This window comes from Clinocottus analis, unplaced genomic scaffold (genome assembly GCF_023055335.1).
Source record: "Clinocottus analis isolate CAN_PGR_092001 unplaced genomic scaffold, fCliAna1.0.p SCAF_19, whole genome shotgun sequence".
NCBI lineage: Eukaryota > Metazoa > Chordata > Actinopteri > Perciformes > Cottidae > Clinocottus > Clinocottus analis.
The window spans coordinates 13,355,707-13,382,681 of NW_027175920.1; the positions used below are offsets into that span (position 1 = coordinate 13,355,707).

Sequence of the window (26,975 nt, forward strand, 5' to 3'; positions counted from 1 at the left end):
CAGTAATGAAGTGTGGTGTTTCACACATTACCTTTATTTACAACACATGAAATTAGAGTTTGCTTTTACTGTCATACAAACCACTCTGTATGCTTGAAGCCAGTAGCTGAAGGAAAGAAAAGACATTTGTCAATAATAGAAAAAGATAATTGCCTATAAAGCCTTTCTGATGCACAAGTGCTATTCCTCACCAATACGATAGACAATCTCTTCACACTCCTTTGTGGTCCTTGCTTTGAGTGCAACGCAGCAAAAGCCTGTGGTCTGAGGATTTTCTGGGCCGTCTCTGTGTGAGCCAATCACATGTGCGAATGAGATCAACTAAACAATGACTACTGGCTTGATGTATTGTATCGCTCATTGTATAGACCTGAATGATCACATTCTACTGCAAAAACAGTGGCATAAATACTACTTACGCTGTGCAGAACGCAAATGTTGTGTAATCTGGTTGACCAGATCTTCCTACACACGAAATCTCTGGGTAGTGGTGCTCAAACAGTTCCTGGAGGGGAAAATATTTATGACCACTGTCTCACAATAACAAGTGACTGAAAGGCATTGAATGCTTACCAATTTACTATTTTGGTCGGTGCATGTCAAATGTGTTTCCTTCATATCTAGGAGCACGTCCTACAGGAGAAATTGTTCAGAACACATTTATTGACGTGTTGCAAACCAATGTGCTCTGGGGCGGTGAGTGCAATAAGATTACCTTGCTGGGTATGTTTTTCTGCAACACTTGTTTGATGGCATCCTGCAGCACCTCTTTGCCTCCAAACTAAGGGAGGATAATTGTGGATATACAACAAATAACACAGAAGTTATAGAAAAGACCAGCACAGCTACATAGAGCATGTGTTAAATTGTAACGCAATAGCGATTATTTACCATTCCAATGTTTGCTTTTCCCAAGAACTGCACAATGTACACAATCCTATTTGAGGAGAGCTAGATCAGTGTCTGTGTCAAGAGAGCACCTGGCAAGTGTCCCCTAAATTTGATAACCAACTTGCCTTCCCTCTTTGAGACACTGTGACGGCGAGGTTCTCTGGTCCTTGCTGGCCGGCTGCTGGGAGGGAGCAGGACCGAGCTTGAGGGTGGGGTTCTCCATCCTCAGTGCCCGCAGGAGCTTGATGAGGGGCCGGTACACCGTCCCGTCCTGAGCTCGCCACCGCAGGATGCCGATGGCGAGAGGGCAGCCCTTCAGCCGGGAAAGAACCACACCTGCCTGGGAGGAACAGAAAATCTTTTTCAGCAAACGAGCTTTCAATGGCTTGTCCAGCAGTAAATGTACACATTTTGAGAGAGCAGTGGGTATTTTTTAATCCCTAATTTATGCAAACGCATGAGTTTGGCAAAAGGTGTGCATGGCCTGTGTCTCATGGGTTCAATCAATAGACAATACAGTTGATTTACTTCTCCCAGTGTTCCTTTGGTTTACTTTCTCTGCACCATATTAGAATTATGTTTTGCTTGAAAAATGGAATTACTAAAAAATGCCCATCGCTACTCTCAAGCGATCAAGTACAGTTCTGAGCAGGCATGCAGTAAAAAAGCAAGTTTATAGATGCTGTGTGCATTATGTATTTGGTATTTCTCTCCCAAAAAACACAGTGATGTGATGTCTATGAACCTCACTTTAGTATACAACGCAGAGAGTGTGAAGGTACCTGTTTATTCTTGGAATTCCTCAGCGAGGTTCCGTTGATCTCATCGATGATGTCACCGGGATAGATAAACTTGTCAACGTGGGCCTGACTGCCGGGTATCAGCTCAAGGACGAAGACGCGCCCACTGAGATACCTGAGGGGCCGACACAGGCGTAGGGAGGGTGAAGTAGCGGGTTGGACAAATGACTATTCATGAGTAGGCTTCAAGGATAGAAAGTACTTTGTGGAGCGGACGATACACACCTCAACACCATCCCCACCTCCCGACAGGGCACCACTTCATAAGTCTCACACACCTGAAAACATAGAAATTATTGACCGACCGTCTCTTGTATTCTGCCTATCACATCATCTCTTAAAGTTCCAATTATTCATAATATTGTTGTGACGCTGTATCTTACGAAACAATCATTGGTTGTTTTTTTTCTTACCGGTAGCAGCCAGCTCTCATCCAGAAAACTGCAATTCTGTATAAAGAGACCAAAAGTGGTAATTAGTTTAGAGTCGGCTTAAATCAAAGTGAATCAAAAGACTATTTAATGTTATATTTAAAGGCAAAACCGAAAAATAGCTGCACTGACCTCCATGTGCAGTTTGAACTCCATGTGAGAGAGGACCAGCAGCAGCGACATGAACGGCTCTGGAAGGGAGAGAACGGCGGCGTTGATGTTTTTGGTGACAATAATTTCCTTTGCGTTACGTGAAAGTAAACAAGTAAAAAGCCTCACCCACAAACTCCTCATTCCTGAGGATTGACATTTCCGGGCTGTACCACTGCAGGGGAGAGACACAGCGTGAACTGATGCGCCGCCACTCTATTAGTGAGACAGTCTATTAGTGAGACAGTCTATTAGTGAGACTCAGCAGCAGTGGGCTTCTAACTTCTAACAGAAAACACATATATGGGCAGCACCAAAAAAAAAAGAAAAAGGTGGCATCAATACCTCTAGGACTCTGGGTGTGTGCAGCAGGTGTGTGATGAACTGAGGCAGAGTCTTGCGGCTCAGGGCCAGCCTGAGCAGATAGCGGCCCCGGCCCTGAGCTGAGAGCAGCTTCTTGCAAACTCTGGTCTGCTCCACCACCAAGGACAGCGTAGACAGCCTACGCACACACGCACACACAAAGATCAGCAGAGACAACAGGTAGCTTGGTTGAAATGGTGCTATTTTTTTAAGGGATGTCTGTTACAGTGTAAAGTATAAAGTTAAAAGGCAGTTAATCTAAGCAGAATGATGTTACCTGCCACAGGCATCCAGGTGAGTGAGCTGCTCAAAACACTGCCAGTAGTCTCTGTGTACCAGACTGAGAACTGGTTCTGGAGAGCAAGCGAAAGGAGAGCAAACATGCACATCATGTGGTGATTTAGATGAGTCATTATCACGTTTTATTTTTTATTTCAGCGATTTGTATCGCGTTGGAATGAATATGTACAAATGTGGCTTTTTTATTTTATTTTAAAGGGAAGTATATTATGAGTAATACTAACGTTGCAGCCCCTTCCTGAGGACCAGCTCCAGCAGCTCGCAGCAGGAGGCGAGGTGAGGGTTGGTGTCCGACACGACCCCTCCGCCATGCGACTGCAGGTTCAGGACGCACACTGTAAACATACAATTTAACTATTAATCTATTCTCGGCCCGCGTGACCAAAGATGGTCATTTTTCACGCAACCTGCGTCGCCATTGCCCACATCGGCGAGACGAAGGATAAAACGGCCTGGAAGATGTCATGTAAACATGCATTTTGGCGATAATCCGCGAGGATACGAAGCAATCGGGTGCCTCCGAAACACGCATCCAGTATTGTGTTTCATTGTGCGCTCTTTGACGGATCCTTACCTTTGAGAGTGCCGACTAGAGGGTCTTTCGGTGCCATGTTTGGTGGGGACCAGCTGTGGAGCAGAGGCTGCTGTCGTTGTCAACAGGCACACGAAGCCTCTTGTCATTAAAGCGCGGCGACGCGCGCTGAGATCACACTTCCGTGTTCACCTCGCATACCGAGACACCCTCCCATTCCTCAGGAGGCCTACCTGCCACGCACAGCTGTGTGGACAAGATAAACCACTTTAGTGAGTGTCGAGATGTGAAGTGTTTACTGGCTGAATAGTGACTGCTGTTCTGCTTCCACAGGGACTCGGTATAAGATATAGAGACTGTAATGCCGTACATATCTAAATTACCACGGTTTGTTCGCTAATATTACATTTTAGAGTGAGAAATTGCCGCTTATTACACGTTGTACGATTTGTTGTATATGATTTGGGGTTGTTATTTTTTACAATAATGTATGACTGTTGTAAAAATAAAAAAAAAGGAAAGAAACGTTAGACCTACTCGCTACACGTGCACAGCTAATTAAGAAAAACCCTTTGATCTAACCCACTTACTTAATCTTTTATCCAGCCGCCAAAGTCACGAGACATCGTTAGCACGAGACCACGCACACGGACCGAGGTAGACAATACTGGCTAACGACGCTTCAAACTGTTTACGTTTAGTCAAATATAACCTCCTCAAAAAAATGAATACACCGGAGAGACCGCGGGGCCACCTGGTCACTGACATCCGTTTCGTGCGAAGCTGCGGCGGCCTCTCGCGGCTCTTCTTTAAAGCTGCAAGCCCCGCGGCAGATAAGAGCGCGCGCGCTCCGTCTCTCGCGCCTCAGTGGGCGAGAGCTGTCGCGAGCGGTGCATCTCCGAAAGGGAAGAAGCGCCGGAGGATTCAGAGTTTCGCGAGAGAGAGAAAAAATCATCACAGAGAAGCTGCGCAAAAGTTGCCCGCGGAAAGGAGAATTCTCCACATAACAAGGTCAGACTTAAACCTTTATTTTATGTATTTTTTCTTCTCACAATACGTTTATTTTGGCAGAAAACAACGTCTTAACGTCACCGCCTGTAGGCGCAATAAAATAAAATAATAATTGTCTGCATGTATTGCTTTGGAAAACATGTCTCATGCGCACGAGGGCTTCTTTTATTCTTAGCACAAGCGTTTGAAAATGACACATTTTAACGACGGACCCCGACATGTATACCTGTGATTATAATTGAACGTTGTCAGATATTATAGAACAATATATTCCCTTGTATTGTTGGTCGCGCGCGGTGTGTTGCAGTCTTGTTTTGATGCCGACCCGCATGCTGGTCCGCCAGCCCCGATATAGAACACGTATACCTGGCTTTGCACAGCAATAGCGCCGGAGGTAATCCTGGATTTCCTCTAAATCTTCCAGCACGCTCTCCTTTCACTGCCAAACATAAAAAAATGCCCCCCCCCACCCCCTATCTGACCAGGAGTTACTATGGAGACTTTTGATGTGCATGTAAGGTGTGCATGTAAGGTACATTCCCCTCTTATTGACTCTGAGATGCATTTCAAATCCAGCAATAGGCCTACAATATCTTCTTAATCAGTTAACAGGCTCAGTGGCACATCTCGTTCATCACATGCCCTCAGTTCATGTGGAGCGCTTGCATCCACACACACCACTCTCTCTGTCTATTGCTCACTAAAAGGTAAATAACTGTCCTGCATGACCGTCCTTCAGTTGGATCAATGTCTCTGCCAAAGTCCTCAAAACTCTCCATCACACGCTCTCTCTCTCTCTCTCTCTCTCTCTCTCTCTCTCTCTCTCTCTCTCTCTCTCTCTCTCTCTCTCTCTCTCTCTCTCTCTCTCCAGTCCCTAAGTAGTCGATACTGGCCCTCCTCTGGCTCAGCTACATCACAAGAAGGAACAGCAAATCCCCTCAGCGCCATCAAACTAGCGTTCAAGGGTGGACTGCTGAATCAACAGCAAACTGTTCCAATGCCCCCCCCCCCCCCCCCTCCTCTCTCTTCCTGCACCCTCCGCAGTGATTTAAAAGTGCTCTGCATTGCTGTCTCGCATCTCCTTGGGGATACATTTCCAATTGCAAGGCCATGATCGAGAAGCATCAACGAGGATTCGAGCAAGGAATCCTGTTACTGTGCAATACTTTTCTTTGTTTACTCCCCCTGGTCCTTACATTTGGCCTCCCACGTTGCAGGTGTGTGTGTGTGTTGAGTGGGTGGGTGTGCTGTCTCTTCACTCTCCAATGCGTGGGTCCTCTTACACTCCTTACCTAATGATAGCTCACAGTGCCCAATAATGAGCTCAAGGACTCCCAGTGCAGAGCTGTGATAAAAGTTCTGCAGTGCTTTTCTCTCTCTCTCTCTCTCTCTCTCTCTCTCTCTCTCTCTCTCTCTCTCTCTCTCTCTCTCTCTCTCTCTCTCTCTCTCTCTCTCTCTCTTTCCTCATACCTTTTGCCACCTCTCATAAATTACAGATTTCTGCCCCCTCATCGATTTGTGTGGCTGAACGCGAGCCCAGTCAGCTGCACTTCAGCTCCGGCCCTTGACAGAGTGTGTGCCAGCGTACTCAAGCTTTCTTTTTTTTTAAAATTATTATCATTTGTCATTATTATTGTACCACAGGGCATCCGCCTCCCTCTCTGGCTAAACCAGCATGATGAAGGACTGCCTACAGTTCCTCATAGAGCCGGCCAAAAAGCTCAAGACCCGACTCAAGGTAGGCTTCTCCTCCGATGGCACATTTGTGGTCGCAAGTGCTACATTTATAAACACCGCGTTCCAAAATGCGCTCTTTCTTTTGGGCTCCAGGAGTCTCGTAAACGAGTGAAACTTGAGCGGAAGGAGCCGCTGGTGGAGAGTCAGTTATTCATCATGGAATTGGCACGAGAACTCAACAAAATTTGCCAGGTGAGCCCTCGTCCTCCTTCCTCCTCTTCCTCCTCCTACTCTAACCTTTCTGTGGGTCACAGACAAGCATGCGATCTCATCTTGATTGTGCTCTGTGTGTCTTTTGCCCCTAGAGGTCAAACCTCCTCGGCCACATCTGGACCAGCGAGGACATCTGGCCGGCCAGTGTGTGTCGGGATTTCATCGTGGAGTGGGCTGCTGTGTTGGAGCAGAGAGTACAGGTATGTGGGGTCTACAGTTGGTGCTGTTTATATGATCAATAAGTTGACCAACTGGGTGCTTCCTGGATGTCCTTCAGTTTAATGTGAGGCTGAACAGACTTTTTTTGTGGGACGTTTTTACCCCAAAATGCTTCAAAGCGTGATGCCGGTCATGTCTGTGTCTATCCACTAATCGCCGTTTTTATCCAGCCGAGGATCACCTTGTCCGAATATCAGTACGATAAACCGGGGAAGAAAGACTGGAAGGGACGCCTCCTCTGCATGCTGGAGGCCGGAGGGGAGTGCGACATGGGGCCCCACAAACGAGTCATCATGGACTGGACGCGGAGGATCAAGAGTAGACCTCAGGTGACTGTGGGATGGTGGAGGGTGACGTGCGCCAGCTCCTCCCCCCCCCCCCTTCCCTCCTCCCTGCTGCGCCTACGTGGCTGGTCTGTGATTAAAGTGTGACCCAGTTCTGATAAAGATGATTACGCTAAACCTTGCCCTTGACGGTCATCCCGTCATACTCTGGAGCGTGCTGGAGCTGAGAGGAAACACTGATCGTTGTCTCCAACTCGCTCCCTCTCTCCAGCCCACCGTGTGGCCGGGCGAGCCCGTGCTCATGATGCTGGACGACCTGGAGTTCCAGTGGAAGAGGGGCCGTCTCGCCAACCTGCTCCCGGCCGTGGAGCTCGTCATGCTGGCCGTGATGAATGCCGACAGCCCCGTCAAGGTCTGGATGTCTCGTCCCAACACACACACTGATGTGCATTGGTGTTGAACACTCTCTCCTCCACGTGAATCTCGTGCCCTTGATGAGCAGTGTGCTAATTCATTCATTGGCCTGCATTGTCTTTATTCGTCTGCCTTTATGCGTGTGCGCTTCCAGGAGGACGTGACGAAGCAATGGCTGGTGAGAAAGCAGAGGAGCCAGAAGATCGGTGAGTGCGTTACAAATAACTTCTTGTTAACTCAGGGAAAGAGTTTAAAGATAAAAACATGCATTCAATAAAACCGAGCTCTAAAGAAGTCCGTCAGCCCTGACGATGCTGAAAAGCCGACTACTATGTGTGAACTGCTTTTGATTACAACAGCAAGTGTGTGCGTGTGCATCGTGTGTGTATGTGTGTGTGTGTGTGTGTGTGTGGGGAACTTAATCAGCCTCTTTAGCAGCATTGAAACTTGACGAGTCACTTTCATTAGAACTAATCAGGATCGATACGTGATTAAAGGATAGTGACTGAGTGCAAGCCGGGAGAGCAGCATGAGGGAATGAAGCTCTTGGTTGTCTCTGTGTAATCACAGGAATCACTTTTCTGCTTTCAGACGCTGCCCGCTACATCCCCCACAGTGGTGAGTAGACCTCAGATCACCAATTCAGGCAACTAACAATAAGTTTGATTAGTGAGCAATGTTGCGCCATCGATGTATGACAGGATTTTGCCGGCATAACGATGCATCCCATCATATTGTATTTGACCTTGATGATGGACATGACTATGACCTTTTATTTTGATAAAATACACTAAATAAAATGCATTGGATGTCCTTTCTTGTGTTGTCTCACTTCTGATGTTTGTTCTCAAAGAGTTTCTCTCTCCCTCTTTCCAGTGTGGAATTGGATTTGCGAAGCCGCAGGTAAGACGAACCCTTCACCATCAAACTCCTCTCTGATCCGTCATCAGATTTGTAACACACTCCCCTCCCTGTAGAGGAAGTCACCCTGGACTCGGACTCGGCCAACGCGGACCTGCTCATCTCCAGCGATGAAAAGCGCATGCGCTGCGGCCTGGAGCGCCGCGAGGTCCCGCCGTGCCGCCGGCGCTTCGACGGCTGGTGGTGCGCGGCGGGCCGGGAGGGCTTCGCCTCCGGGCGCCACTACTGGGAGGTGGAGGTGGGCGAGCGGGACTGGAGGCTGGGCGTGGCCAAGGCGTCCGCGGTGAGGCAGGGCTTCCGCTCGCTCACCACCGACACGGGCTACCTGACCCTCCGGCTGGAGAGGGGCGTGGATCTGAAGGCCCTGACGGTGCCCGCCGCCTCGCTGCCGCAGAGCCTGGCGCCCAGGAAAGTAGGCGTGTACCTGGACTACGAGCTGGGCCAGCTGTCGTTCTACGACGTGGAGAAGCGCTCCCACCTGTACACCTACAACGAGAAGTTCACAGAGGAACTGTACCCCGTGTTCGGGACTGTGGAGGTCGTGAAAGACCTGGTGATAAGGCCCGCAGATGTTAGACAGCCGTGCCTCTGCCCCGGGCCCTGCCTCTGGAACTGAACTGCTCAACACAAACACACACACACACACACACACGCACACACATCAAGTCACCTGATCCTCAGCCGCTCAGAGAGTCTGTGCTTTTCATTGTGGTCCATCATAGTGGTTGTTGAACCTTGTGTGCTGGTTCTGGACTCAAAAGTCAGACTCCCCCTGCAGGGGGTTGCCATGCGAGGTCCCACTGGGGGGCAAGAACCTCCACCATACTGCATTTGTCTTTCTGTTACTCTGCCTTCACGGAGACACGCAGTGCTCGACTATTTGTACTGAAAGAATATTTTCAAGGCTTCTCCACACCGTCCGATGAGCTTTGAGGGTTTAGAAGTCATCAGCCCAAAGTTTTTTTTTCATTTAAAGTGAAAACACAACATCAAAACTGTATTTGCAAAGGTTCTCATGCCTACAACGCAGGATGGATGTATTTTATTTATTTTTTAAACTTTTTTAAATAACTTAGAGCTGAAACTTGCAAACTAGCTTCACAAACGGCAGCGTGAGAGGACGAGCTGCTACTTAGTGTGCGGTGAAGCTGTGGGCTTGCTAACGTTATTACAGTCTGGGTTGATGCATGTGATGAGTTATGTCTTGCTGTGTTTGCTTCTTTGTCTCTTGCAATATTAAGATGCCCCTCACCCAAAAAAAACAAATAAATGATCTGCAAATGCTCCAACTTGTTGTCACTGGTCACAAATGCAGATCTAGAGAAATATTCAAATGTTGTACACATGTATTTATTTCAAATCTTTATTCTGCAATACAACTGATATGATACATGCTGAGCAAAAAGTACATGGATACTTAACTGCGAGTGTTTTTTGGTGAGAGGTTCATCCACTTATCCACATCAGGATTTTTCTGACAAACATCCTCTCAAAATACATTTTGCAAAAGCATTAACACAAAAAAAACGCAGAGCCAAAATACAGTAGAGCTTGCATGGAAGCAATTACAATCTTTCTGTCTTAATTCTCTAAAATATCAAGATCTGATTGTTCCAATGTTGATCTATCAAAAATGCAAAAACACAAAGGCCTTGCAGAGTAAAGAAGCGTATGAAACGATCAACTTGAAGCAGCGTGTACCACATTGTTGAGTATAAAATACAAAATGCAAAAACAAACAAACATGAGAAACGTTACATCTAATAGTGTTTTTTATGTGTGTGCCTGTTGTAAAGTCATGCTCGTCGTAAGGAAACATGCATATAAATGAGCGACACAAGCGCCATCCTGTGTTTGAGGGAATCCCTCGATGTTTGGCATTACATGTAACGTCAGTATGCTGAAGTAAAAATCTTAAAAAGTATTAAATATGCTTGGAACTTTTTTTCTTCTTCTTTTCCTAAATCACTATTTGATAAAAATACAAATATATGAACAAAAGACCCAAATCCACCACTTTTGCATGTGTCTCTTGTTCACTCATATGATGGACTTTATGAAACATGCGGAGCGACGTCGAGACAATCTCTCCAGCGTCTCAGGAGGCGGTGAAGTTGAAACGCCTCGCACACAGACCACACACGTCAGACAGGTGGAGGACAGGAGACGAGGGGGAAAGGTCACTCTGGATTATTGAACCAGTCAGATTACTGGCCCGCTGATTTAAAGCTGCAGTGTGTTACCAGACCTGCACCGACGGAGGGGCGGAGCCTGAGACCAAAGTGTTTGTTTAGTCAGTAATACTCAGCTTACGGCCCGCGGGTATCAAAACGACCGTTTTTATAATTCAAAATTAAAAGACGTCGATTAACAATCAGCTGTTTCGTTGTGCTTTCAATGGAAATACGGTGCCAGAGAGGATTAAAAAACCCAATCAAGATAGAACTTTTTTTTGTTTTCGGCTCCTGAATGAGTGTCCTTTTAGCAAAAGTGTCTCCCGGGCGAAGTAAGTCCATTTTGAAAAGAAAACCGAAATGAAACAAATCAAAAGCGGCCGTGAAAATGTATGTAAATGTTAAAATGACCCTTATCTCTGGAGGGAAAGTGGCCATGCTCTCCGTCTCCGTTTGACATAAAATCTTTTGTGGGTTGCAGAATCCACACGCGCATATCAAAACACACACACACACACACACACACACACACACACACACACAGTAATCTGAAGCCGGCTCTTTTTAAAAGAGAATCTCGGGCCCGGTTTGTCGTCGTCGCGGTGGACCTTTGGCCGGTTCGTTTTTGCGCGTCGTTGAAATGAGACCTTTACGAATCGTAAAACATCTTCTTTGTGACCGTGGTTCCTCCCATGACGCTCCTCTGGACCACTTCCTTGGTGACCTGCCGGGTCACCATGCCGCTGGTCTCGGTGAGCTGCGTGGTCATCATCGTGCCGTCTGTGAGAAAAGACCGTCGGTATTAATGTGTGTGAATGTATAGTATCTATGCTTGAAGTGAAACTGAAGCCCAAGCCGTACCTGAGTAGAAGGGGTCCTGGATCATGGTGGTGGAGACGTTGGTCCGCGTGCTGACCTCTCCTGGCATTTGGAAAACCTCCCTCCTCGACATGGCTTGGCTGTTGTACTGAGACAAAGCGCCTACGCGGAGAGAGAGAAATGAGATGAATACTTTGAATGTTGTCAGCTAAATTATCACAAAAATAATTCCTCAAGAACTTGCTGTTGAAATTCATGGTTCCCAGAGGATGAACCTTAGAGTATGCTGCAGCATTTAGAGCGATCTTTTTTTGTTTGTTTTTGTTAAAAGCCATAACTATATCTTCTATCAGTGTATGAACACCCAGAACTAAGGTTGCATTTTTTATCTTTCAATGAGCCCGATCCCCACGGTGTTTCTTCTGGTGCCAACGTCGGGCTAAAAAGTGCAACTACTTTGAAATTTACCTAATGCATTCAGGCCCCTGCACACTTTACAAGCTATGTTCTAGATGTGCTGGTAATTTCCCATAGTTTAAATACATAACGCTCCTGTGGGATAAACAGTCTTGTTTTAGGACCCTGTGGTCGTTCCTCTGGTGTCATCGTGAGGCTTTTAGAGTCATTGGTAAGGCTTTGTGGGTAGGATTCTTCTTACTTCCGTCCTGAGACTCGATGGTGATGATGCCCTCCCTCTCAGGACCGAAGCCCTGTGTGGTCCGAGCCTGAACTTTGAACTTGTAGGGAACGTTCTCGGTCAGGTTCGGGACGGTCAGACTGGTCTCGGCACTGTCTCCGTTCACCTCGAAGGAGCGTAAGTCTCCTGTGGGAGGGGAACAGAAACGCAGGTCGTAAAAATGCACAAATCAACGACGCAACCATAGATTGTTTCTTTCTACAAGAGGCCTCACCTCCACCATGCAGCTGTTCGCAGGTGACTACATATCCCAGGATGTCTCCGTTGGGTTTTCGGGGCTTCTCCCAGCTGAGCTGCAGGGATTCGGGGCTCAGTGCAGTGAAGACCAGGGGGCCCGGGGCACTGGGAGTGCTCAGAGTAAACGGCGAGCCTTACGGGGAAAGACAAAACAAGAGAACAAAATAAAAACAGAGACACCGAAACAAATTCAACTGATTAATCGCGGGATTTTTCTGCAATTCATCACAGAACCGCTTGAACAAGTGCACTAAAAAACACCCCACAGAATCCCAGGACCAGTACCTGGCATCGGGCTGAGGGGACTCTTGGGGTCGACAGCGGACTCGATGGTGATGACCCCCTCCCTCTCTGGGCCCCAGCCCTCCTGGCTCTGAGCCTTCACCTTGAACAGGTAGGAGTGGTTGGGCAGCAGGTCCTGGATGATCACAGAGTTCTCCGCTGGGTTCGTCACATTAATACGCTTCCCCTCGCCTGCAGGAGAGGACGCAGGCTGCTTAGATTCGGCATTAAATAATCCACAAAAATATATTTCTAAAAAGATTTAAAAGAAGTTTACTCATTGTATCCTAATGCAACAAAATCCCACATTACAGACACGCTCAAAACAACCAACGGGCCTTGCATTTACCTCCATTGAGCAGCTGGTAGAGGACGCAGTAGCCCTGGATGTCTTTGTCACAGCGGGGCTCCTGCCAGCTGACTTTCAGGGCAGTGGGGCCGAGAGCAGAAAACACCAGTCGGCTGGGGGTGTCCGGTACACCCGGGGACAGCCGAGCATCTGATGGGCGACACGGACAGTAAGAATACTGCTGGACACGAGCACTATGAACTAGAGTCTTTCTCTGTTTGGACTCTGAGTACAAGGGGTGAGTTTAGATTGAAACTATTCAGACAAAATGCACTTTGCAATACTTCTGAACCATCTTCCAAAGCATAACATCTTCTTTATTCTTTTTTGAACAATGTATGGAGGGAAAGATGAATAATAATAATGCTGTTGATCTATTTTAAAAGTCTGATCTGAGTTGTTTTGTGAGTGCAGGTAGGAAGACAAATTCACAAGGAAGAAAACGTGAATGCTTTTTGTTCTCCAGTAGCGGTGCACCGGTGCAAAACTATTTGGATTGGATTTAGAAAAAGGGATCACCAGGATTCTTCTTCCCATCTCCTTGACTCTCAGGGCTTCTGTAACAACGAGCTGAAAGATGCTAAAATGTGCCGTCAGCTTAAACCACAATAACATGACGCTGTTGGACAACAACTATGTTCGCCTGCTGTTTTGGGTTTGGTTTGTCCACGGCATATGTTGTGAACGCATTGCTTTCATCGACCTACTCTCACATCTCTGAAGTCACAGAGATGTTTTCTACCCCACTGCAATACCATGTAATATAACACATGGAACATGGATTACAAAAAACTTTCATTTTCATAAGGAACAGGACTGAATGAAAACAAATGACCATCTAGAAAGCATAAAATCTACTGACAAAATATGGTTTGATCTGAAAAGTGGTTGCCGGTATTGTAAAAATGAGTGATTTGTGGTGACAGAGGCACATAAAACGGCAGATGAGATCTTTAAAGAGTTCAGAGAGATCAGAAAGTATAAGACCAACACAGAGGCGGGAACAAAGATGAAGGAGGAGGGCGGTTGCATTAGGCGTCACACCCAGCAAACACATCCACTGCTTTCATGCGTGTGTGCCACGAACTCACCCTGGAGCACCCTGTCCAGATTGTACAGGGCGTCATGGACCTCTGAAGACTCGGTCCTGGCCCTCGAGCCCGTGGACAGGTTGTAGCTGAACTGGCTCTGAGAGCTGCTCTGCGTCCCAGTGTAGCCGAACCCACCTGATGGCGCATTGAGCAGGGGAAAGGAGGCAAAGGGTGGAGGGCGAAGGGGGTGGAGAGGAGAGGAGGCACAGGAGACGAACGGGAGGGGCCCAGTAGGAGGGAGAGGTGGGCGGGTTTCGGGAGTGAAGTGAAGAAAGAGGTCAAAGAAAACGAATAGAGCAGAGTTGAGACGGGGGGAGGGAGGGAGGGAGGAAAGGAGGGAGGGAGGGAGAAACAGCGATAGTCAGCATAGCTCCTGCAAAGTCCGTGTGGATAAGCCTGCAGAGCAGCCAACAGCCCCGACCCCGCTAACAGATGTCCAAGCCGCCGGCCTCCATGCGCGAGCAGTTTACCTGCCGCGGCGTCTCAGATACTGCAACGCGGAGGAGCGCGTCTCCTCGACCAGAGAGAGACGCACTCCCATCTAACGTTTACTTTGCAATACATTCAAACCCCTGCGACGCTCACCGAGATCTGGGAACGCGCTTGGAATGTCTCCCATGGCGATGGAGTCTCGGATGTTCTCGTCCGCGTAACCCCGGATCTCCGAGCGCTTCCTCATGATGACATCCGATGTCTGTAACCCTCCTCCGATCATGTCGGTTCTGCGAGAGCTTCCTGCTAGAAACAGAGACGGATCACACGTGAAGACGAGTAAAATCTTGATCTTTTGTCAATGCCCCCACCTCCCCTCTCGACGCCATTGCTGCCGTCCTTCTTACCTGACCCCGGCATGTAGGTGGTGGATGTTTCGGTGAGGAAGGTGCTGCCGTCCTTCCTCCCTGACCCCGGCATGTAGGTGGTGGATGTGTCGGTAAAGAAGGTGCTGCTGTCCTTCCTCCCTGATCCCGGCATGTAGGTGGTGGATGTGTCGGTGATGAAGGAGTTGCCTGCCCCTCCTCTGTAGTTTGAGCTCAGGGTGGATATCGGAGAGGACGAAGACGACAAGTTGCGTGACCCTGATCCCCCGGGGAAGAGGAAGTTCTGATCCCATTTCCCATTCATGGTGTAATCTGTGAAACACCACAACAGGAGCCAGAAGAGTCAACAGACGGATAACAGGCGATGTAGCAGTTAGCAGTTAGCATTTGAGCATTCGGACACTGACTGGAACAAACAAAATGAACAGAGACATTGATGCCAAGCACCCAAAACCAGGCTCGGCCAATCTCCAGAGGAAGCGCCAGCAGCTCCGGTCCTACTTGTGCCACTCATGGAAACAGCAGCAACATTTTAGACTGGCAGATGTGTGTGCCGTCTACAGGCAAGGAAAGTAGCTAGCTTCTGAATTTGGTCAGTCGCGCCACCTGCAGCCAATGAATGACACAAAGGCCCTTTTTTGTCTTTCTTTTTGCAGCTGCTGAACTGTTCGGCTCGTCGATTTCACTAGAGTTGTCACCATTTCTCCACATAATTCAAACTTGTGGGTCATCGATGGTTAAATTCATGACTAAAAGTCTACAGCCACATTAGCGACTCAAACTAAATTCTATTAGCATGGCCATGTTCACCATATTAGCATAAACTAAACTAAAGTTGACAATTGGAAGCCATGGATATCTGTCTGGAATTGAACAATAATCCAGCGAACATATGTTGATGCATCACAAATGTAAACCTCACACAAGAGATAAAAATAACCAAATTCTTCAGGATTCATCCACTTGAGACCGGGACTTTTTGTCCATACAGATTTTTCAGTCCAACTTTTTTTTACCAACTGACATCGCCAAAAGCAGTTGCTCTGCCGGGGACCCAAGTGAGAAATTTGGAGAAATTTCCACCTTCGTAGCATGTAGGTGGCGACATCGACGTGTTTAGATCTACAGATCTAACCGGTTGCTGCTATTACTTTGTCATGAGAATGAGGATGTTTTTACAAACCAGTTTCACATCGTGCTTTGCATCACAAAATGAATACGAATATAGCTGCAAGGAAAAAACAAATCAACAGCTGTGAGGAAAGGCGCCATCGTTGAAACTGCTCTGCAGTGATGAGACTGTATTTGAGGAAGAAGCCGTTAGCTCCGTACAGCCGCACAGCAACGAAGCCTCCGCACACACCCGACAAGATGCCTCCATATCACTACCTCCCCAGTGGGATGGAGAGAGGACAGACAGACCTAGAAAAGCCGGCCCCGCCTGCCGGCAGCCGAGGCCTGTGCTCCTCCCTGGGCAGTTGGCGGGAACACAGATGGGGATAGGTGCCAGCGAGGGACAAGGGGGACAAGGACTGAAGCCCGAAATTGAAACGATTAGACAAATGTGGATTTTTCTGACATTATCAAATCCCGAAAAGGCAGAGAGAAACGCCGGTTGGCTTGCCGGGAACCTGACCGTCCGCGCACCATAGCTGGCATGCTAGCTGGCATGCTAGCTGCCTGTCTGTCTATTTCTGGCTCTGATGGAACGGTCTTCACCTGGCAGGGGCGTTTTGGTGTAGCCAGGGTGGGGGGCCTCTTCTGAGCTCGTCTCTGTGTCTGTGCTGAGCCGTCTGGAGATGACGTCCACCTGCTTTTTCCACGACACCTGACGGAGATCCAGGTTGGATCCCACCAACTTGACATATTTCCAGCCTTGTGTTGCGGGTTCATAGGGGAGAAGCAAGCAGGCGGAGGATAGATGTAGCGAAGAAGTGTCAAGGGTTGGCTTTACTGTACATTACTTTGCAAGAAAAAGCTATCAAACACATGAATGGGATTGCATAATACACTATAGTAGTATATATCTTGCTTTATGTCACAGAAGCCCAATCTGTCTTTGCATGAACTTCACGAGAAAAGAGCACAACAAAACGGCTGCAGAAAGCGGAGGGTGACAGCAGATTTGACGAGGGAATATATTGGGGGGTGGAGGGGATATATTGGAAGCACATTTTGTTGCTGCCTGGCGGGAGCGTTGCCCGGGGGCCAAAATGCCCGCCAGATGACACTGGCCCTGAGAAGAATATTAATGTCAGAGAGAAAACACTGAGAAATGAGACAGAGCCAGAAATCCGGAGGTTTTCAAAAAAGGAGTCTCACAAGTTGGGCGATTTCCGACAGCACAGCTGTGACCAACATTTCCTTCCCTGTCCTTCTGCCAAAGCAACAGCACCGCAGGCTGCGCATACTGAATGAACACGTGGGCTCGTGAAGTCACAAGAAGTAACCAAGAGCACTAAGAACGTGGATTGATTGGATCCGTATTGTCGCGATAGCTCACACTGGCATTCTGGCATCCGTCTTTCCAGAGCGAATAAATGTCGAGCGCTAGAACCACGAGTTCACACCTTCGGCTGCGATACGTAGCTTGTGGTTTTGGCTCTGGGTACCCACCTTCACCAGAGACGCTGGGTGTCTTGGAGCCTGTGGGGGACTTCATCACCTCACTGCTGTACATCAGGTAGCTGTCATACTCGTCTCCTGCCTCGGCATCCACAATAGGGATATCTGGAATGATGGGGACTGCAGGGACAGAAAGAGAGGGAAATGACGAACTTTTCATGAAACTGCTGGACTGGAAGTGTCCCAGAGGTGTGTTAGCCCCTCACTGACGTACTGGACAGAGGTCTCGCAGGCTGTGATGCCAGGTTGATGGTGGCATCTCTGAAGGGGCCCCAGCCTATGCTGTTCATGGCACGGACCTTGTACTGGTAGGTCTGAGCGCTCTGGAGGTTCTCGATCAACAGCATCCGCTTCTTTGGGTTGTCGATCTTTACTTTCTTCGCGGGCCCCTGTGGCTCTGTGAGAGAGAGCGTTACGAGAGGGTGAACATGACATCGCGCAAACATCTGTGCAGCGTTTCCTTTTTTCCCCTCAGTCGGCCCCTTACTCGTTTCGTCATCGATGGGTATGTAGATGACCTCGTAAGCCGTAATCTTGCCATTGGTCTCTGCAGGCTCCCCCCAGCTGACCTGGGTGACAGTCGGACTGATGACGTTGAAGGCCAGACGTCCAGGTTCACCAGGCACTGCAGGAGAAAAAGGAACAGGGAGCGATTTTAAGGTCAAACTCAGCCTCGGTGTAACGGAAGTGTTCACGAAGATGAGTTTCACTCGTCACTGGACTCTAACAGGTGGCAGCGCACAAAGTAGTTGTAGATACGAGTTACTGAACATTACTACAGGGAAACTGCCAGGTGTGGCTTGTGTATGGATGTAACAGTATGTTCCAAAGTAAGACAAAAACCTTACAAAAATGAAACACAACAGGTGTTTAAATATGCTTAAGAAGCATGTCTTATTACTTATGTGATCATTTGCAGAACCCTCCAGAACAGAAACACTGTCAACAGTCATTGCAAACAATTTTTGCCATGTTTTTAGTAATACATCCTCTATAGATCAGGCTATGAATGATACATGAACAAATCCCTCAGGAAAAACCTTCAGATTATAGATAAGAATGAAACTTGAGCGTTTGGAGTTTGTAGGTGCTACTGGAGTTGAGATTTCTGGCTCAAAGTCTAATAATACAAATGGATTTAAAGAGCCTTTAAAGATAAATTTTGAAGTCACCAGAGGTGATCAGGGTAAACCTCTTTAACTAAAAGATAGCAACATTAAACCACAGCAGTTGACTGAATTGTCAGTAATTACCATCCTCAAGAGTTTGACATGTGACCATGTCTGAATCCTGGCCATCTCCCATTGTGTTGTAGCTGCACACTTTCATCTCGTAGTCACAATAGGGGTACAGGTTGATCAACTCGGCTTGAGTGGTCTTTGCATCTAAGATCTGGGCATCTTTCTCTGGGTCGCCATAGATCCAATACTTTACCTAAAACGAACAAGGAGAGGTAAGACTCGGTGTTTGTGGACCACAGTACCGATGGAGAATGACGGTCGTGAGCTCGAGTTGAAGCTTCTCAACATGTCCATTGGATGTGTACCTTGTACCCCATGGGGTTACCAGATGCCGGGTCCCAGTTGAGGCGGATGTTTCTGGGTCCAGTTGCTTTGGCCTTAAGGTTTGCTGGGGCAAGAAGGCGACCGCCGGGGGATGTGGCTTTCGGGTTAACGAAGCCCATCTTCTGCATCTGGGCTATCTCTGGAGATTCGGGACATGCGAGAAGTGGAAGAAGTGACAGGATGAAACCTTCACCAGATACAGGTCCTCTTCCTCCATATGAAATCTGACACACCGCAACAAATGACTCTGCATCTTACCTCCTCCGTCTGTGACATTGACAAGGGTGGTCTTCCTGTCTCCGATAGTAGCGTTGCTACCTGGGTCAAACAGCTCCAGTTGGATGGTCTCTGGCTGGACCGGGCCCGGGTGGGCCCTCGGGTCGATCACGATGTTCTTCTCCGTCTCTCCAGGCCCGAACTTCAGAGGGCCGGACAATTCGAAGCGTTGGGCCTTCTTGGTGCGCCACTTCACTGTGGCGGGGCTGTCCAGGTTGCGAGTGCGGACCACAGGGACGGTGTAGGTTGGGTCAGATGTGCTGAAGTTCTGGGCGCCCTTTTTGAACATCATCACACTGGGCTCTGGGTAAAACAAGATCATGTGAAGGAAGAGAAGAAACCTTAGCAATCAGTGCTTTGGGTTGCAACAAGGGAACGCGGCGCTAATGTGAAGCTTCTTGCGTATTTTCTTCACCTTGCTGGTCTGAGATGGTGACAGTCGTTCTCGGGTAGCGTCCCAGCTTGGCGCCCTGCCGAGGGTTGCTGAGATCCATGACAAACTGCTTGACCGGTTTGTCGTCCAGGAGGCCATCTTTCTCGCTCAGCTCCAGCAGGCGAACAGGCACCGTTTTCTGGGTCTCATCAGGATCGTAGCTCAGGTCTCCTTCCATAGCCACGTAGTCCTGAAATGCACAACAAGAACACACGAGGAACATAGTCATCACAAACTGGTGTCGGCCTTTTCACGTCACAGATGCCACCTATAGATGGCAAGCCCAAATGTTGTTGTAGGTATGAGGATACCACTCTAGATGGAGGGCAGGACATCGGCTCACCTTCTTGTCCTTGGCTGTGAGGTCCCGTGTGCGGTAGGTGACCTGCGAGCGTCCATCTTCTATGATCTCTCTGCTGATCGGGATGTTGGCCACTTTGTCGTGCCTGCTGTAGGTGTAGGCCGGCTGGAGGAACGAGAAGACGCTGGTGGCTGGGAAAGAGGCCGAGAAGACGCCATTAGAGCAATCCACAGTGAAGACGATGCACTGCTTCTGACACACAAAGCTTCAAATTGGATATTTAAGTGCAAATCTACGACGTCCGAGTGCTCTCACCGTGCTCTTTGATGATGGTGATGTTGACCAGACGTTTTCCAATCTCGGCGATGCCCAGTGGCACATCAATGGCCTCCACCAGCAGCTGCTTCTTGTCATCGTCTTCATCCTTGACAAAGAGCGGCACGTGGACGTCTACCGAATCCACACCTTCATTGAACTCTACGGCTCCTGCAGCCTCTGCGGAGCGAAGGGCAGACGGGACGACGAGATTTATCTCGAGGGATCGGGAATCGTTTCACTTCATTCAGCCATAACCTGAACATTTGAATTTAGAAATAGTTAACAGTCACCTCTGTCTGTGGCCACGGTGTAGTAGCCGGGCACCACTTTGAGATTATGTACGTTTCCAGACTGGACATTTTTTTCGGTGAGCTTGACGATATCGGGGTAGCTGCTGCGAGGAGCAGATAGGATGGTGTCCATGATGGCGTAGTCCTGCCTGAAGAGCAAAGGAGGGGGCAGAGAGGTTAGACATGCATGACCTCTGCGTCCTTCAGAAGACCCTAAACTCTGGTGCTGCCCTGTGTGAGTGTCAATCCGAATGTTACCTTTTCCCAGCATTTCTCTGCATTCTGCAAGAAGCAAAAAAAAGGTGTTGATGAGTGCAAGAACAGACACTTAAGTTACATTTTGGTTTCAGCTGTCTTGTGCTATAAAGCCCACACTGGGGATTGTATTGCTTCAGTTGACAACATTAAGCATCCAGATCAAAATGTTAGTTTTTAAGGAACATACTGTTTGTAACGAGACGCGTAGCTTCACACATCTCACCTGAAAGAGGTTTTTTGCACCTTCTGGGCGCCGGGGATCTGCTTGTACACCTCATTCAGCTGGACAGAAGAACAAATGAAGTGCTCAGTGACGCAGTCATCATTCGCACACTCGCGTGACCACAGATAACGGACAACACACTCACGTTATCGGCAACCTCCTTGCGGAGCTGTTCGGCATCTCTGGATTCGGGGCGAGACAGGTTCTCAGAGAACAGCCTGTTGAGTCGGAGAGACATCGGGAACTGGACTGCAAGACGAGAGACGAAGCATGAAAGCAATCATTTTCAAATCCAGCGTCATCCTCTCTCTCCTGACTTCTTTTTGTTTCACGTGCAGCAGGTACATTTATAGCTGCTGAGCACTCACTGGTCTCTTTGGGGTTGGGCTTTATCAGAGCCTGGGGGTGATTGGGCGATCGGTGTACGTTATCGGTGACCTTCCAGCGAACCACATCGGTTCCCTTGAGTGGGCCGGTCCTCACCATTGGCGTGTCCAGATGGTCCGAGGTGAGCAGAGACTGGCGGAGCAAATACTCATCTTCCTTGAAGCCAACCATGCGACCTGGAGACAACACGACAAAAAGGGTGACTTGAATTCCAGCGCGGGCCCAGATGAGAGGACAAAGTGTCACGTGGGAGTCCTACCTCTCCGGCAGCAAGGCAGCAGGGCAAGGCAGCTCTGTGGCAAGAGAAGACAGGAGGCGTCACTTCCACTGAGACTTTATGAATACTCATCGTCGATGGAGGGTGAACGTGAGTGTTTGTACCTGGCAGCAGGTTTTGCAGCAGGCGCAGTATTTCCAGCAGCACAGCAGCAGAAGAGCCAGCAGCAACAAGAGGAACAAGAGGAATGGGAGGAGCCACAGGAGGCTGGCGGGGGGGCAGTCTGAAGGTGGGGCACAAAGAGTACACATCCCATCACTCCTGTTGTCAGCGCATTGTGCAGAGCTGTCTCGCTATGTGTATAGTTTGTGTGTTAATTGTCCTGGTTTTAAGATATCGACCCTTCACCACCAACACAATGGAGGAGCACAAGGCCGTACACGTCCCACTGCGCACGCCGTTGCACTGCGGGGACATTATTTTAAAGCCCCCGAACACGTTTCTCATGTTGGATATTTCTCTATATTGTTAATAGATAACCAATCTACGTTTTACTGGCTGTACACCAGCTGTACATAGTTCACTTCATACACTGTTTCTGCAATACTGTCTTATTCTGTACCTTTCATATATTTTGTGCCTTATTTTTTTTTTTTTTTTTTACCTTTTATTGTAATTTGGTTCGGAGGACGGCAGCAAAATAAGCTTCTCGTTGTACGAGTAACTTTGTTATGTGTGCACATGACATAAAAAATATCTCGAATTGAGAGTTAAACACTCAAAATGTGAGTAAACAACCCCACATTTTTTATTTAAATGTCCATTTGAAATCACCCTTTCAATACAGAATTAAACTCATGTGTGTCCATGTCAGACTCTCTTGCTCATCGTAAAATGGAGGAGCAGAAGTATTGAGATCTACTTTAAGCAATAAAGCTTAATTCAGAGAAAACCAACACAATGATGTTGTATCAAGTGTTTTAGTAAACGACACATCAGCTGCTGGAATGAGAGCACTGAGCACGTGAGACACATACATGCAGCTCACCTTTCTTTTTGAGCACCTGGACGTCCAGGTTGTTGACGCTGGGATCTTTGGGGTTTTCGACAGTGTAGTGGTACGTGCAGTCGTCATCCTCGTCGCGGAAACTGCACGAATCAAGCACCTTCTTTTCTGAAGACACACAACACACAACCTTAAAGACGATGACGGGCCCAGTGTGGTGGCTAGCGGATAGTTTGTATGTTAAGTTTAACATTCAAAGAAAACACTGAGACGTGTGCACACCGTCTTTGAGCTCATCCACCATGACAATTTTGAAGGCGCACTTGGCACATTCCTCCTTGTCTTTCTTTTCTCCTGTCTTCCAGGCCTGACACTGGACGCAAGACCTCGTTCCCTCGCACGCGCCCAACTGGGCCTACACACACACACACACACACACACACACACACACACAAAGACTTAATGAATGAGGCACTGGGTAAAGTTTTTTAAAAAAAAGGCAATCGAGTCGTTGCATTGCATCCACTCACCTGGAAATTGAGGTCACAGGTCGCAGTCGTTATATCCTTGCTGAAACACTCGCAGCGGCCGCAGACGCATTTCCCTCGCCCATTGCAGACGCCCTGCCGCAGACAAAGACACGGTCAGGCTGCTGAAGGGGGACACGATAGCGTCATCCGCTCACGCAGACGGTCTGGCTCTACTCACGCCCTTGCTGTCCAGGCAGGTCTGGTTGCTCTCGGGACACTCGCAGGCGTTCCCCGTCCAGCCCTGAGTGCACGCACACTGCCCCATGATGCAGGAGCCGCGGTCTGAGGAGGAGGGGGAATCAGATTGAACCGTGTTTTGCGAGCGGTAAGTGGCGTGTGGGCAAGCGGGGGTTATTAAGTTCTCTAACCATGAGATGCTAACAGTTTGAAAAACAAGAAAAATGCAGCATTATTGTCTGCATGTTTTGAATTATTGTAAATGTTATTGTTTTTAAGTCATTCATGTTTTCCAATATTATTCATCATTTATTTATAGTATTATTTTTTTCTTCTTTTGGGGATTTTTAAACTTTTTTTTGGAGGGGGGGAAATGAGCAAGGAATACATGATTTGGTATTGTTAAACTGATGCTTCACAATAAAAGCTTTTGTGCCACCGGGTGATTCATTTTAAACTGTTTTTAAGGGGAAAAAAAGTGAACGAGCCGTCCCAAGAGAATCCTCACATCCTCTCAAGACATCTCATCGTGTTTAAAGTCATTTTTCTGCCACTTGTGGGCAGCAGAAACAAGTCAAACCTTCACTTCAGAAACCAACACCATGCCCTTGAGGTTGTGCAAAGAAAACAGAACACACACGGCGGCGGCGAAAGTGACACCGCACACAGACATCAGCGGGTAGACACACACGCGCGCGCGTTGTCGTACCGTTGCAGAGGAAGCCGCCGTATCTTTGACATTGGGTCTTGTCGTACTGACAGTATCGCCCTTCGTACTGATCCGGGTTGAAGCACAGGCAGGTGCCACACTCCAGGCACTCGCCATTGCCCGAACATGCTTCCTTCATCCCCGGGCCCATGCACTGGCTCTTGAACTGAGCTGAAGACGTTCTCGAGCAGTTGCAGAAGGTGCCCACCCTGAAGGAGACGGACAAAGACCTCATTGGAGCAGTCGCTCGGGAGAAATATCATTTTGGAGGAAGTGATAGCTGAAGTCTCACCAGCCATCGTAGCACTGGCACCTCCCGCACACGAGGTCTCCGTTGTTAAAGCACCTGTCTGCTTTCAGGGAGGCCGACTGGAGGGGAAGGTGACAGACACCGCGATGAGTCCGCTGTACAAACAGGCGCGGCGCGTTTTTGGGTCGCGTCGGTGTCACTGTGTGCGTTTACCTTCTCACACTCGCAGGTTTCACACAAAATCGAGGCCTTGACGTTGACGGCAGTGCTGAAGGTTGTCGGTTTGACTCTGATCGTCCCCTCTTTGTTGTTGGGAGCCATCTGGCAGACGGGTTGCTCATTGAGCATTCGCTCAGCTGTGAGCTGCATCTTGAACTTGCCCTGGCAAGCACACACACACACACACACACACACGTTAGGACAAAATTGGACTGTTGTCTGACATAACAACTCATATAAGCCAATCATTACTTAATTGGGCAACATTTTGTGTGAACTAATTATTCATTTGATGTCTGTATTGTACAGACAGACAATAATTGAAATGTTTTTGGCGACAAAATGACGAGATTTGAGGGAATTTCTAGAATTCAAGTCCAAAACTATTTGAGTATCGCTGTGCCGAATAATGTCGGCATATTTAGTTGAGTTATAAAAAGGGAGAATATGATCTACATTTAGATGACAATTCTTTTTGACAGGTTCTGTTCATAAGGAGGTGAACTGCAAGAGGACATGCTTTTAAAAGGATTTCATGTCACACGCCTTTTTAAAGTTATTATTTATCTTTTGTGTTGGAGTTAGTGGAGTTATTAGAGTTGCATTTCTCATTATGAAAACAATTATTTTGTCTGTATGCATTATCTAATGATAACTTTTGGTGATTTCTTGAAACAATCTGACACAAATAGACAAAGTAGAACGACGACTCTTAAATATATGTATATTTGGATGTTTTCTTCTTTGCTAGTTTTCTTTTCAATTTTGAGCCCCAAAGCTCAAAATTGACCAGTGAATGAAAAAACTCTGTATTTGCTGTCAGAAAATCATTAATATTTTGGATGTCAGCACAAGATATCAATCTTAGTAAGGACCATCGGTTTAAAAGAACAAGTGGTCTTCTAACTTCTTGTGTTTCTTACTATTGCGCCCGGCTTGAAATCAAAGGCCCCGTATTGCGCGAGGCTCCCATTGGTGTGAAAGAACTCTGCCTCGAAAGCCTTGGGTTTGTCCTCTGCACGGATGCTCATCTTACTCCGGATACTCTGTGGGGACAGATTCAAACGTCAGCACGCAGAAGTCTGCGCGGCCATTTGACTCGATTGTCTCCGGCAAAAAGCCGCGGAAAAAAAAACATCCTCTTCCGACGGACAATTGGAGGCGGAGACGTTTTACCTCGAAGGCGGTCTTCATGAGAGTCAGAATGTTCTTTGAGTCTTCTTCCAGCCGGCCGATTTCCGCAATGGGGAAGTACCTATGGAGTTTCTAAACAGAGATGCCCACACAACACAAACATGAGTCCACGGATCCTCAACCCTCAACCTCCACCCTGACTCCTCGTGTCAAAGAAAGCCCACCGACCTCGTAGTACGTGTAGGAGTGGTCGGTGACCGCGAAGATGGGGATGATGTTGTGTTTGGCCAGCAGGCGGACCAGTGTGGGTATTGAAGGGTAATCCTGCTCCACATCCTTTGTGTATTTGCCCTCTGAGTTGAGGTGGCAGCGCTCGTCGTTGCGCGCCATGATGCCCGCCAGCACGTTGGCGCCGTCGGACTCGTAGTGGAAGGCTGACTCCGTGGAGAACACCAGGAGATGCGTGCTGTGGTCACGCCAGCCGATCTTATCCTACAGTGAGAATAGCAATGAAACAGTGGTTAGTAGAGAGATTAAAAAAGAGAAGCAACCTTTTCTGAGCAGACGCCATTCTGGCCAAAAGCAACAATTATAATCGCTGAAGCATTGTTTGAACTCGATTGGCGAGGGCTTGAATGTGACAGATGCTCATTTATATATATACACGTCTATATATTTAAGAACTTTTTTTGCCACCCAGAGCAACACGCTTACTAACCCCACAAACTGCAGCCTGCAGTATGGCATCAAAACCTCCTTCAGGAGCGTCCAGGTTGCCAGAAATCTTCTCCTTCTGGAGCTCCTTGGTGAAGGAATCGGTGTCGCTGGTCAACGGGATGACGTTCTGGAAAGAGAACGGCGGGTCGCTGTTGGGCCATGGCGTTTCGAGCCTGACAAGGGCGAAGGAGGAGAGACAGAAAACGGAGAGCGAGACAAGGAAATGGCCTTTAGGTTCATCGACCGTCTGGGTGTGCTCAACTGTGCTTACGTCCCTATGACTTTTATTTATTAAATATGCCCAAAGTTTACTCTGAATTTGGCGAGCACTGTTTTTAAGTTCCCGGCACCTGATGCTTGGAATGCACTGCCAAAAGCTCGAAAGTCAAAGGAGCTCATCAACCTTGAAACTTTGGACCGACCTGGTTAGATAAAGGCTGACAAACAATAACTAAACTGTATTCAACGTGTTCATGTGGCGCTTACTTGGAACGTCTCATGTCCGTCTGGGGGTCGGTCACTTTGTCCACAAACTTTCCAAACCCGATGGTGGGGTCGTTGGACAGGTCGTTAACCAGCGTAGCTACAGGAAACACATTCACCGTCA

The 26,975-nt window shown here is 48.0% G+C and overlaps 3 protein-coding genes across 6 annotated transcripts in view; 1 reads left to right on the forward strand and 2 right to left on the reverse strand.

Moving 5' to 3' along the window:
- Positions 1 to 16: 16 nt before the first annotated feature.
- Positions 17 to 4,237, reverse strand: si:ch211-250n8.1 (uncharacterized). 2 transcript variants are annotated; one of them, XM_068583323.1, is made up of 17 exons: positions 4,058 to 4,237; positions 3,510 to 3,713; positions 3,160 to 3,270; positions 2,913 to 2,988; positions 2,618 to 2,774; positions 2,402 to 2,447; positions 2,255 to 2,313; positions 2,105 to 2,140; positions 1,917 to 1,969; positions 1,674 to 1,806; positions 1,017 to 1,231; positions 892 to 937; positions 716 to 781; positions 574 to 633; positions 420 to 505; positions 192 to 286; positions 17 to 106 (listed from the first exon to the last, which is right to left on the reverse strand). In XM_068583323.1, exons 2-17 carry the CDS (start codon positions 3,544 to 3,546, stop codon positions 72 to 74), a joined length of 1,311 nt encoding a protein of 436 aa, XP_068439424.1. In that variant the 5' UTR covers positions 3,547 to 3,713; positions 4,058 to 4,237; the 3' UTR covers positions 17 to 71. The 2 variants fall into 2 exon arrangements, with proteins under 2 accessions (XP_068439424.1, XP_068439425.1); XM_068583324.1 differs by lacking the exon at positions 4,058 to 4,237 and having other exon boundaries at positions 3,510 to 3,753.
- On the forward strand, positions 3,985 to 10,642 carry zgc:194990 (uncharacterized protein LOC568410 homolog). Its single transcript, XM_068583325.1, has 10 exons — positions 3,985 to 4,478; positions 6,123 to 6,216; positions 6,309 to 6,407; positions 6,521 to 6,628; positions 6,818 to 6,976; positions 7,203 to 7,343; positions 7,500 to 7,551; positions 7,937 to 7,963; positions 8,222 to 8,248; positions 8,323 to 10,642. Exons 2-10 carry the CDS (start codon positions 6,154 to 6,156, stop codon positions 8,880 to 8,882), a joined length of 1,236 nt encoding a protein of 411 aa, XP_068439426.1. The 5' UTR covers positions 3,985 to 4,478; positions 6,123 to 6,153; the 3' UTR covers positions 8,883 to 10,642.
- itgb4 (integrin, beta 4) overlaps positions 9,595 to 26,975 on the reverse strand; it is a 24,689-nt gene continuing 7,308 nt past the window's right edge. For 2 of the 3 annotated variants that reach the window (XM_068583320.1, XM_068583318.1), the window contains 37 exons: positions 26,855 to 26,951; positions 26,370 to 26,541; positions 25,880 to 26,143; positions 25,694 to 25,783; positions 25,441 to 25,563; positions 24,512 to 24,679; positions 24,341 to 24,417; positions 24,049 to 24,257; positions 23,341 to 23,444; positions 23,163 to 23,255; positions 22,915 to 23,047; positions 22,675 to 22,800; positions 21,791 to 21,909; positions 21,669 to 21,702; positions 21,391 to 21,585; positions 21,168 to 21,271; positions 21,023 to 21,081; positions 20,800 to 20,823; positions 20,542 to 20,690; positions 20,249 to 20,428; positions 19,976 to 20,124; positions 19,615 to 19,822; positions 19,182 to 19,502; positions 18,905 to 19,062; positions 18,612 to 18,792; positions 17,846 to 17,983; positions 17,573 to 17,755; positions 17,350 to 17,478; positions 14,755 to 15,045; positions 14,501 to 14,653; positions 13,916 to 14,050; positions 12,825 to 12,974; positions 12,479 to 12,667; positions 12,171 to 12,326; positions 11,918 to 12,082; positions 11,302 to 11,421; positions 9,595 to 11,220 (listed from right to left, as the gene is read on the reverse strand). In XM_068583320.1, coding sequence (XP_068439421.1) covers positions 11,090 to 11,220; positions 11,302 to 11,421; positions 11,918 to 12,082; positions 12,171 to 12,326; positions 12,479 to 12,667; positions 12,825 to 12,974; positions 13,916 to 14,050; positions 14,501 to 14,653; positions 14,755 to 15,045; positions 17,350 to 17,478; positions 17,573 to 17,755; positions 17,846 to 17,983; positions 18,612 to 18,792; positions 18,905 to 19,062; positions 19,182 to 19,502; positions 19,615 to 19,822; positions 19,976 to 20,124; positions 20,249 to 20,428; positions 20,542 to 20,690; positions 20,800 to 20,823; positions 21,023 to 21,081; positions 21,168 to 21,271; positions 21,391 to 21,585; positions 21,669 to 21,702; positions 21,791 to 21,909; positions 22,675 to 22,800; positions 22,915 to 23,047; positions 23,163 to 23,255; positions 23,341 to 23,444; positions 24,049 to 24,257; positions 24,341 to 24,417; positions 24,512 to 24,679; positions 25,441 to 25,563; positions 25,694 to 25,783; positions 25,880 to 26,143; positions 26,370 to 26,541; positions 26,855 to 26,951 — 5,477 coding nt within the window. In that variant the 3' untranslated portion in view covers positions 9,595 to 11,089. The remainder of the gene's footprint in view (positions 11,221 to 11,301; positions 11,422 to 11,917; positions 12,083 to 12,170; positions 12,327 to 12,478; positions 12,668 to 12,824; positions 12,975 to 13,915; positions 14,051 to 14,500; positions 14,654 to 14,754; positions 15,046 to 17,349; positions 17,479 to 17,572; positions 17,756 to 17,845; positions 17,984 to 18,611; positions 18,793 to 18,904; positions 19,063 to 19,181; positions 19,503 to 19,614; positions 19,823 to 19,975; positions 20,125 to 20,248; positions 20,429 to 20,541; positions 20,691 to 20,799; positions 20,824 to 21,022; positions 21,082 to 21,167; positions 21,272 to 21,390; positions 21,586 to 21,668; positions 21,703 to 21,790; positions 21,910 to 22,674; positions 22,801 to 22,914; positions 23,048 to 23,162; positions 23,256 to 23,340; positions 23,445 to 24,048; positions 24,258 to 24,340; positions 24,418 to 24,511; positions 24,680 to 25,440; positions 25,564 to 25,693; positions 25,784 to 25,879; positions 26,144 to 26,369; positions 26,542 to 26,854; positions 26,952 to 26,975) is intronic. The other variant, XM_068583319.1, reaches the window with a different exon arrangement.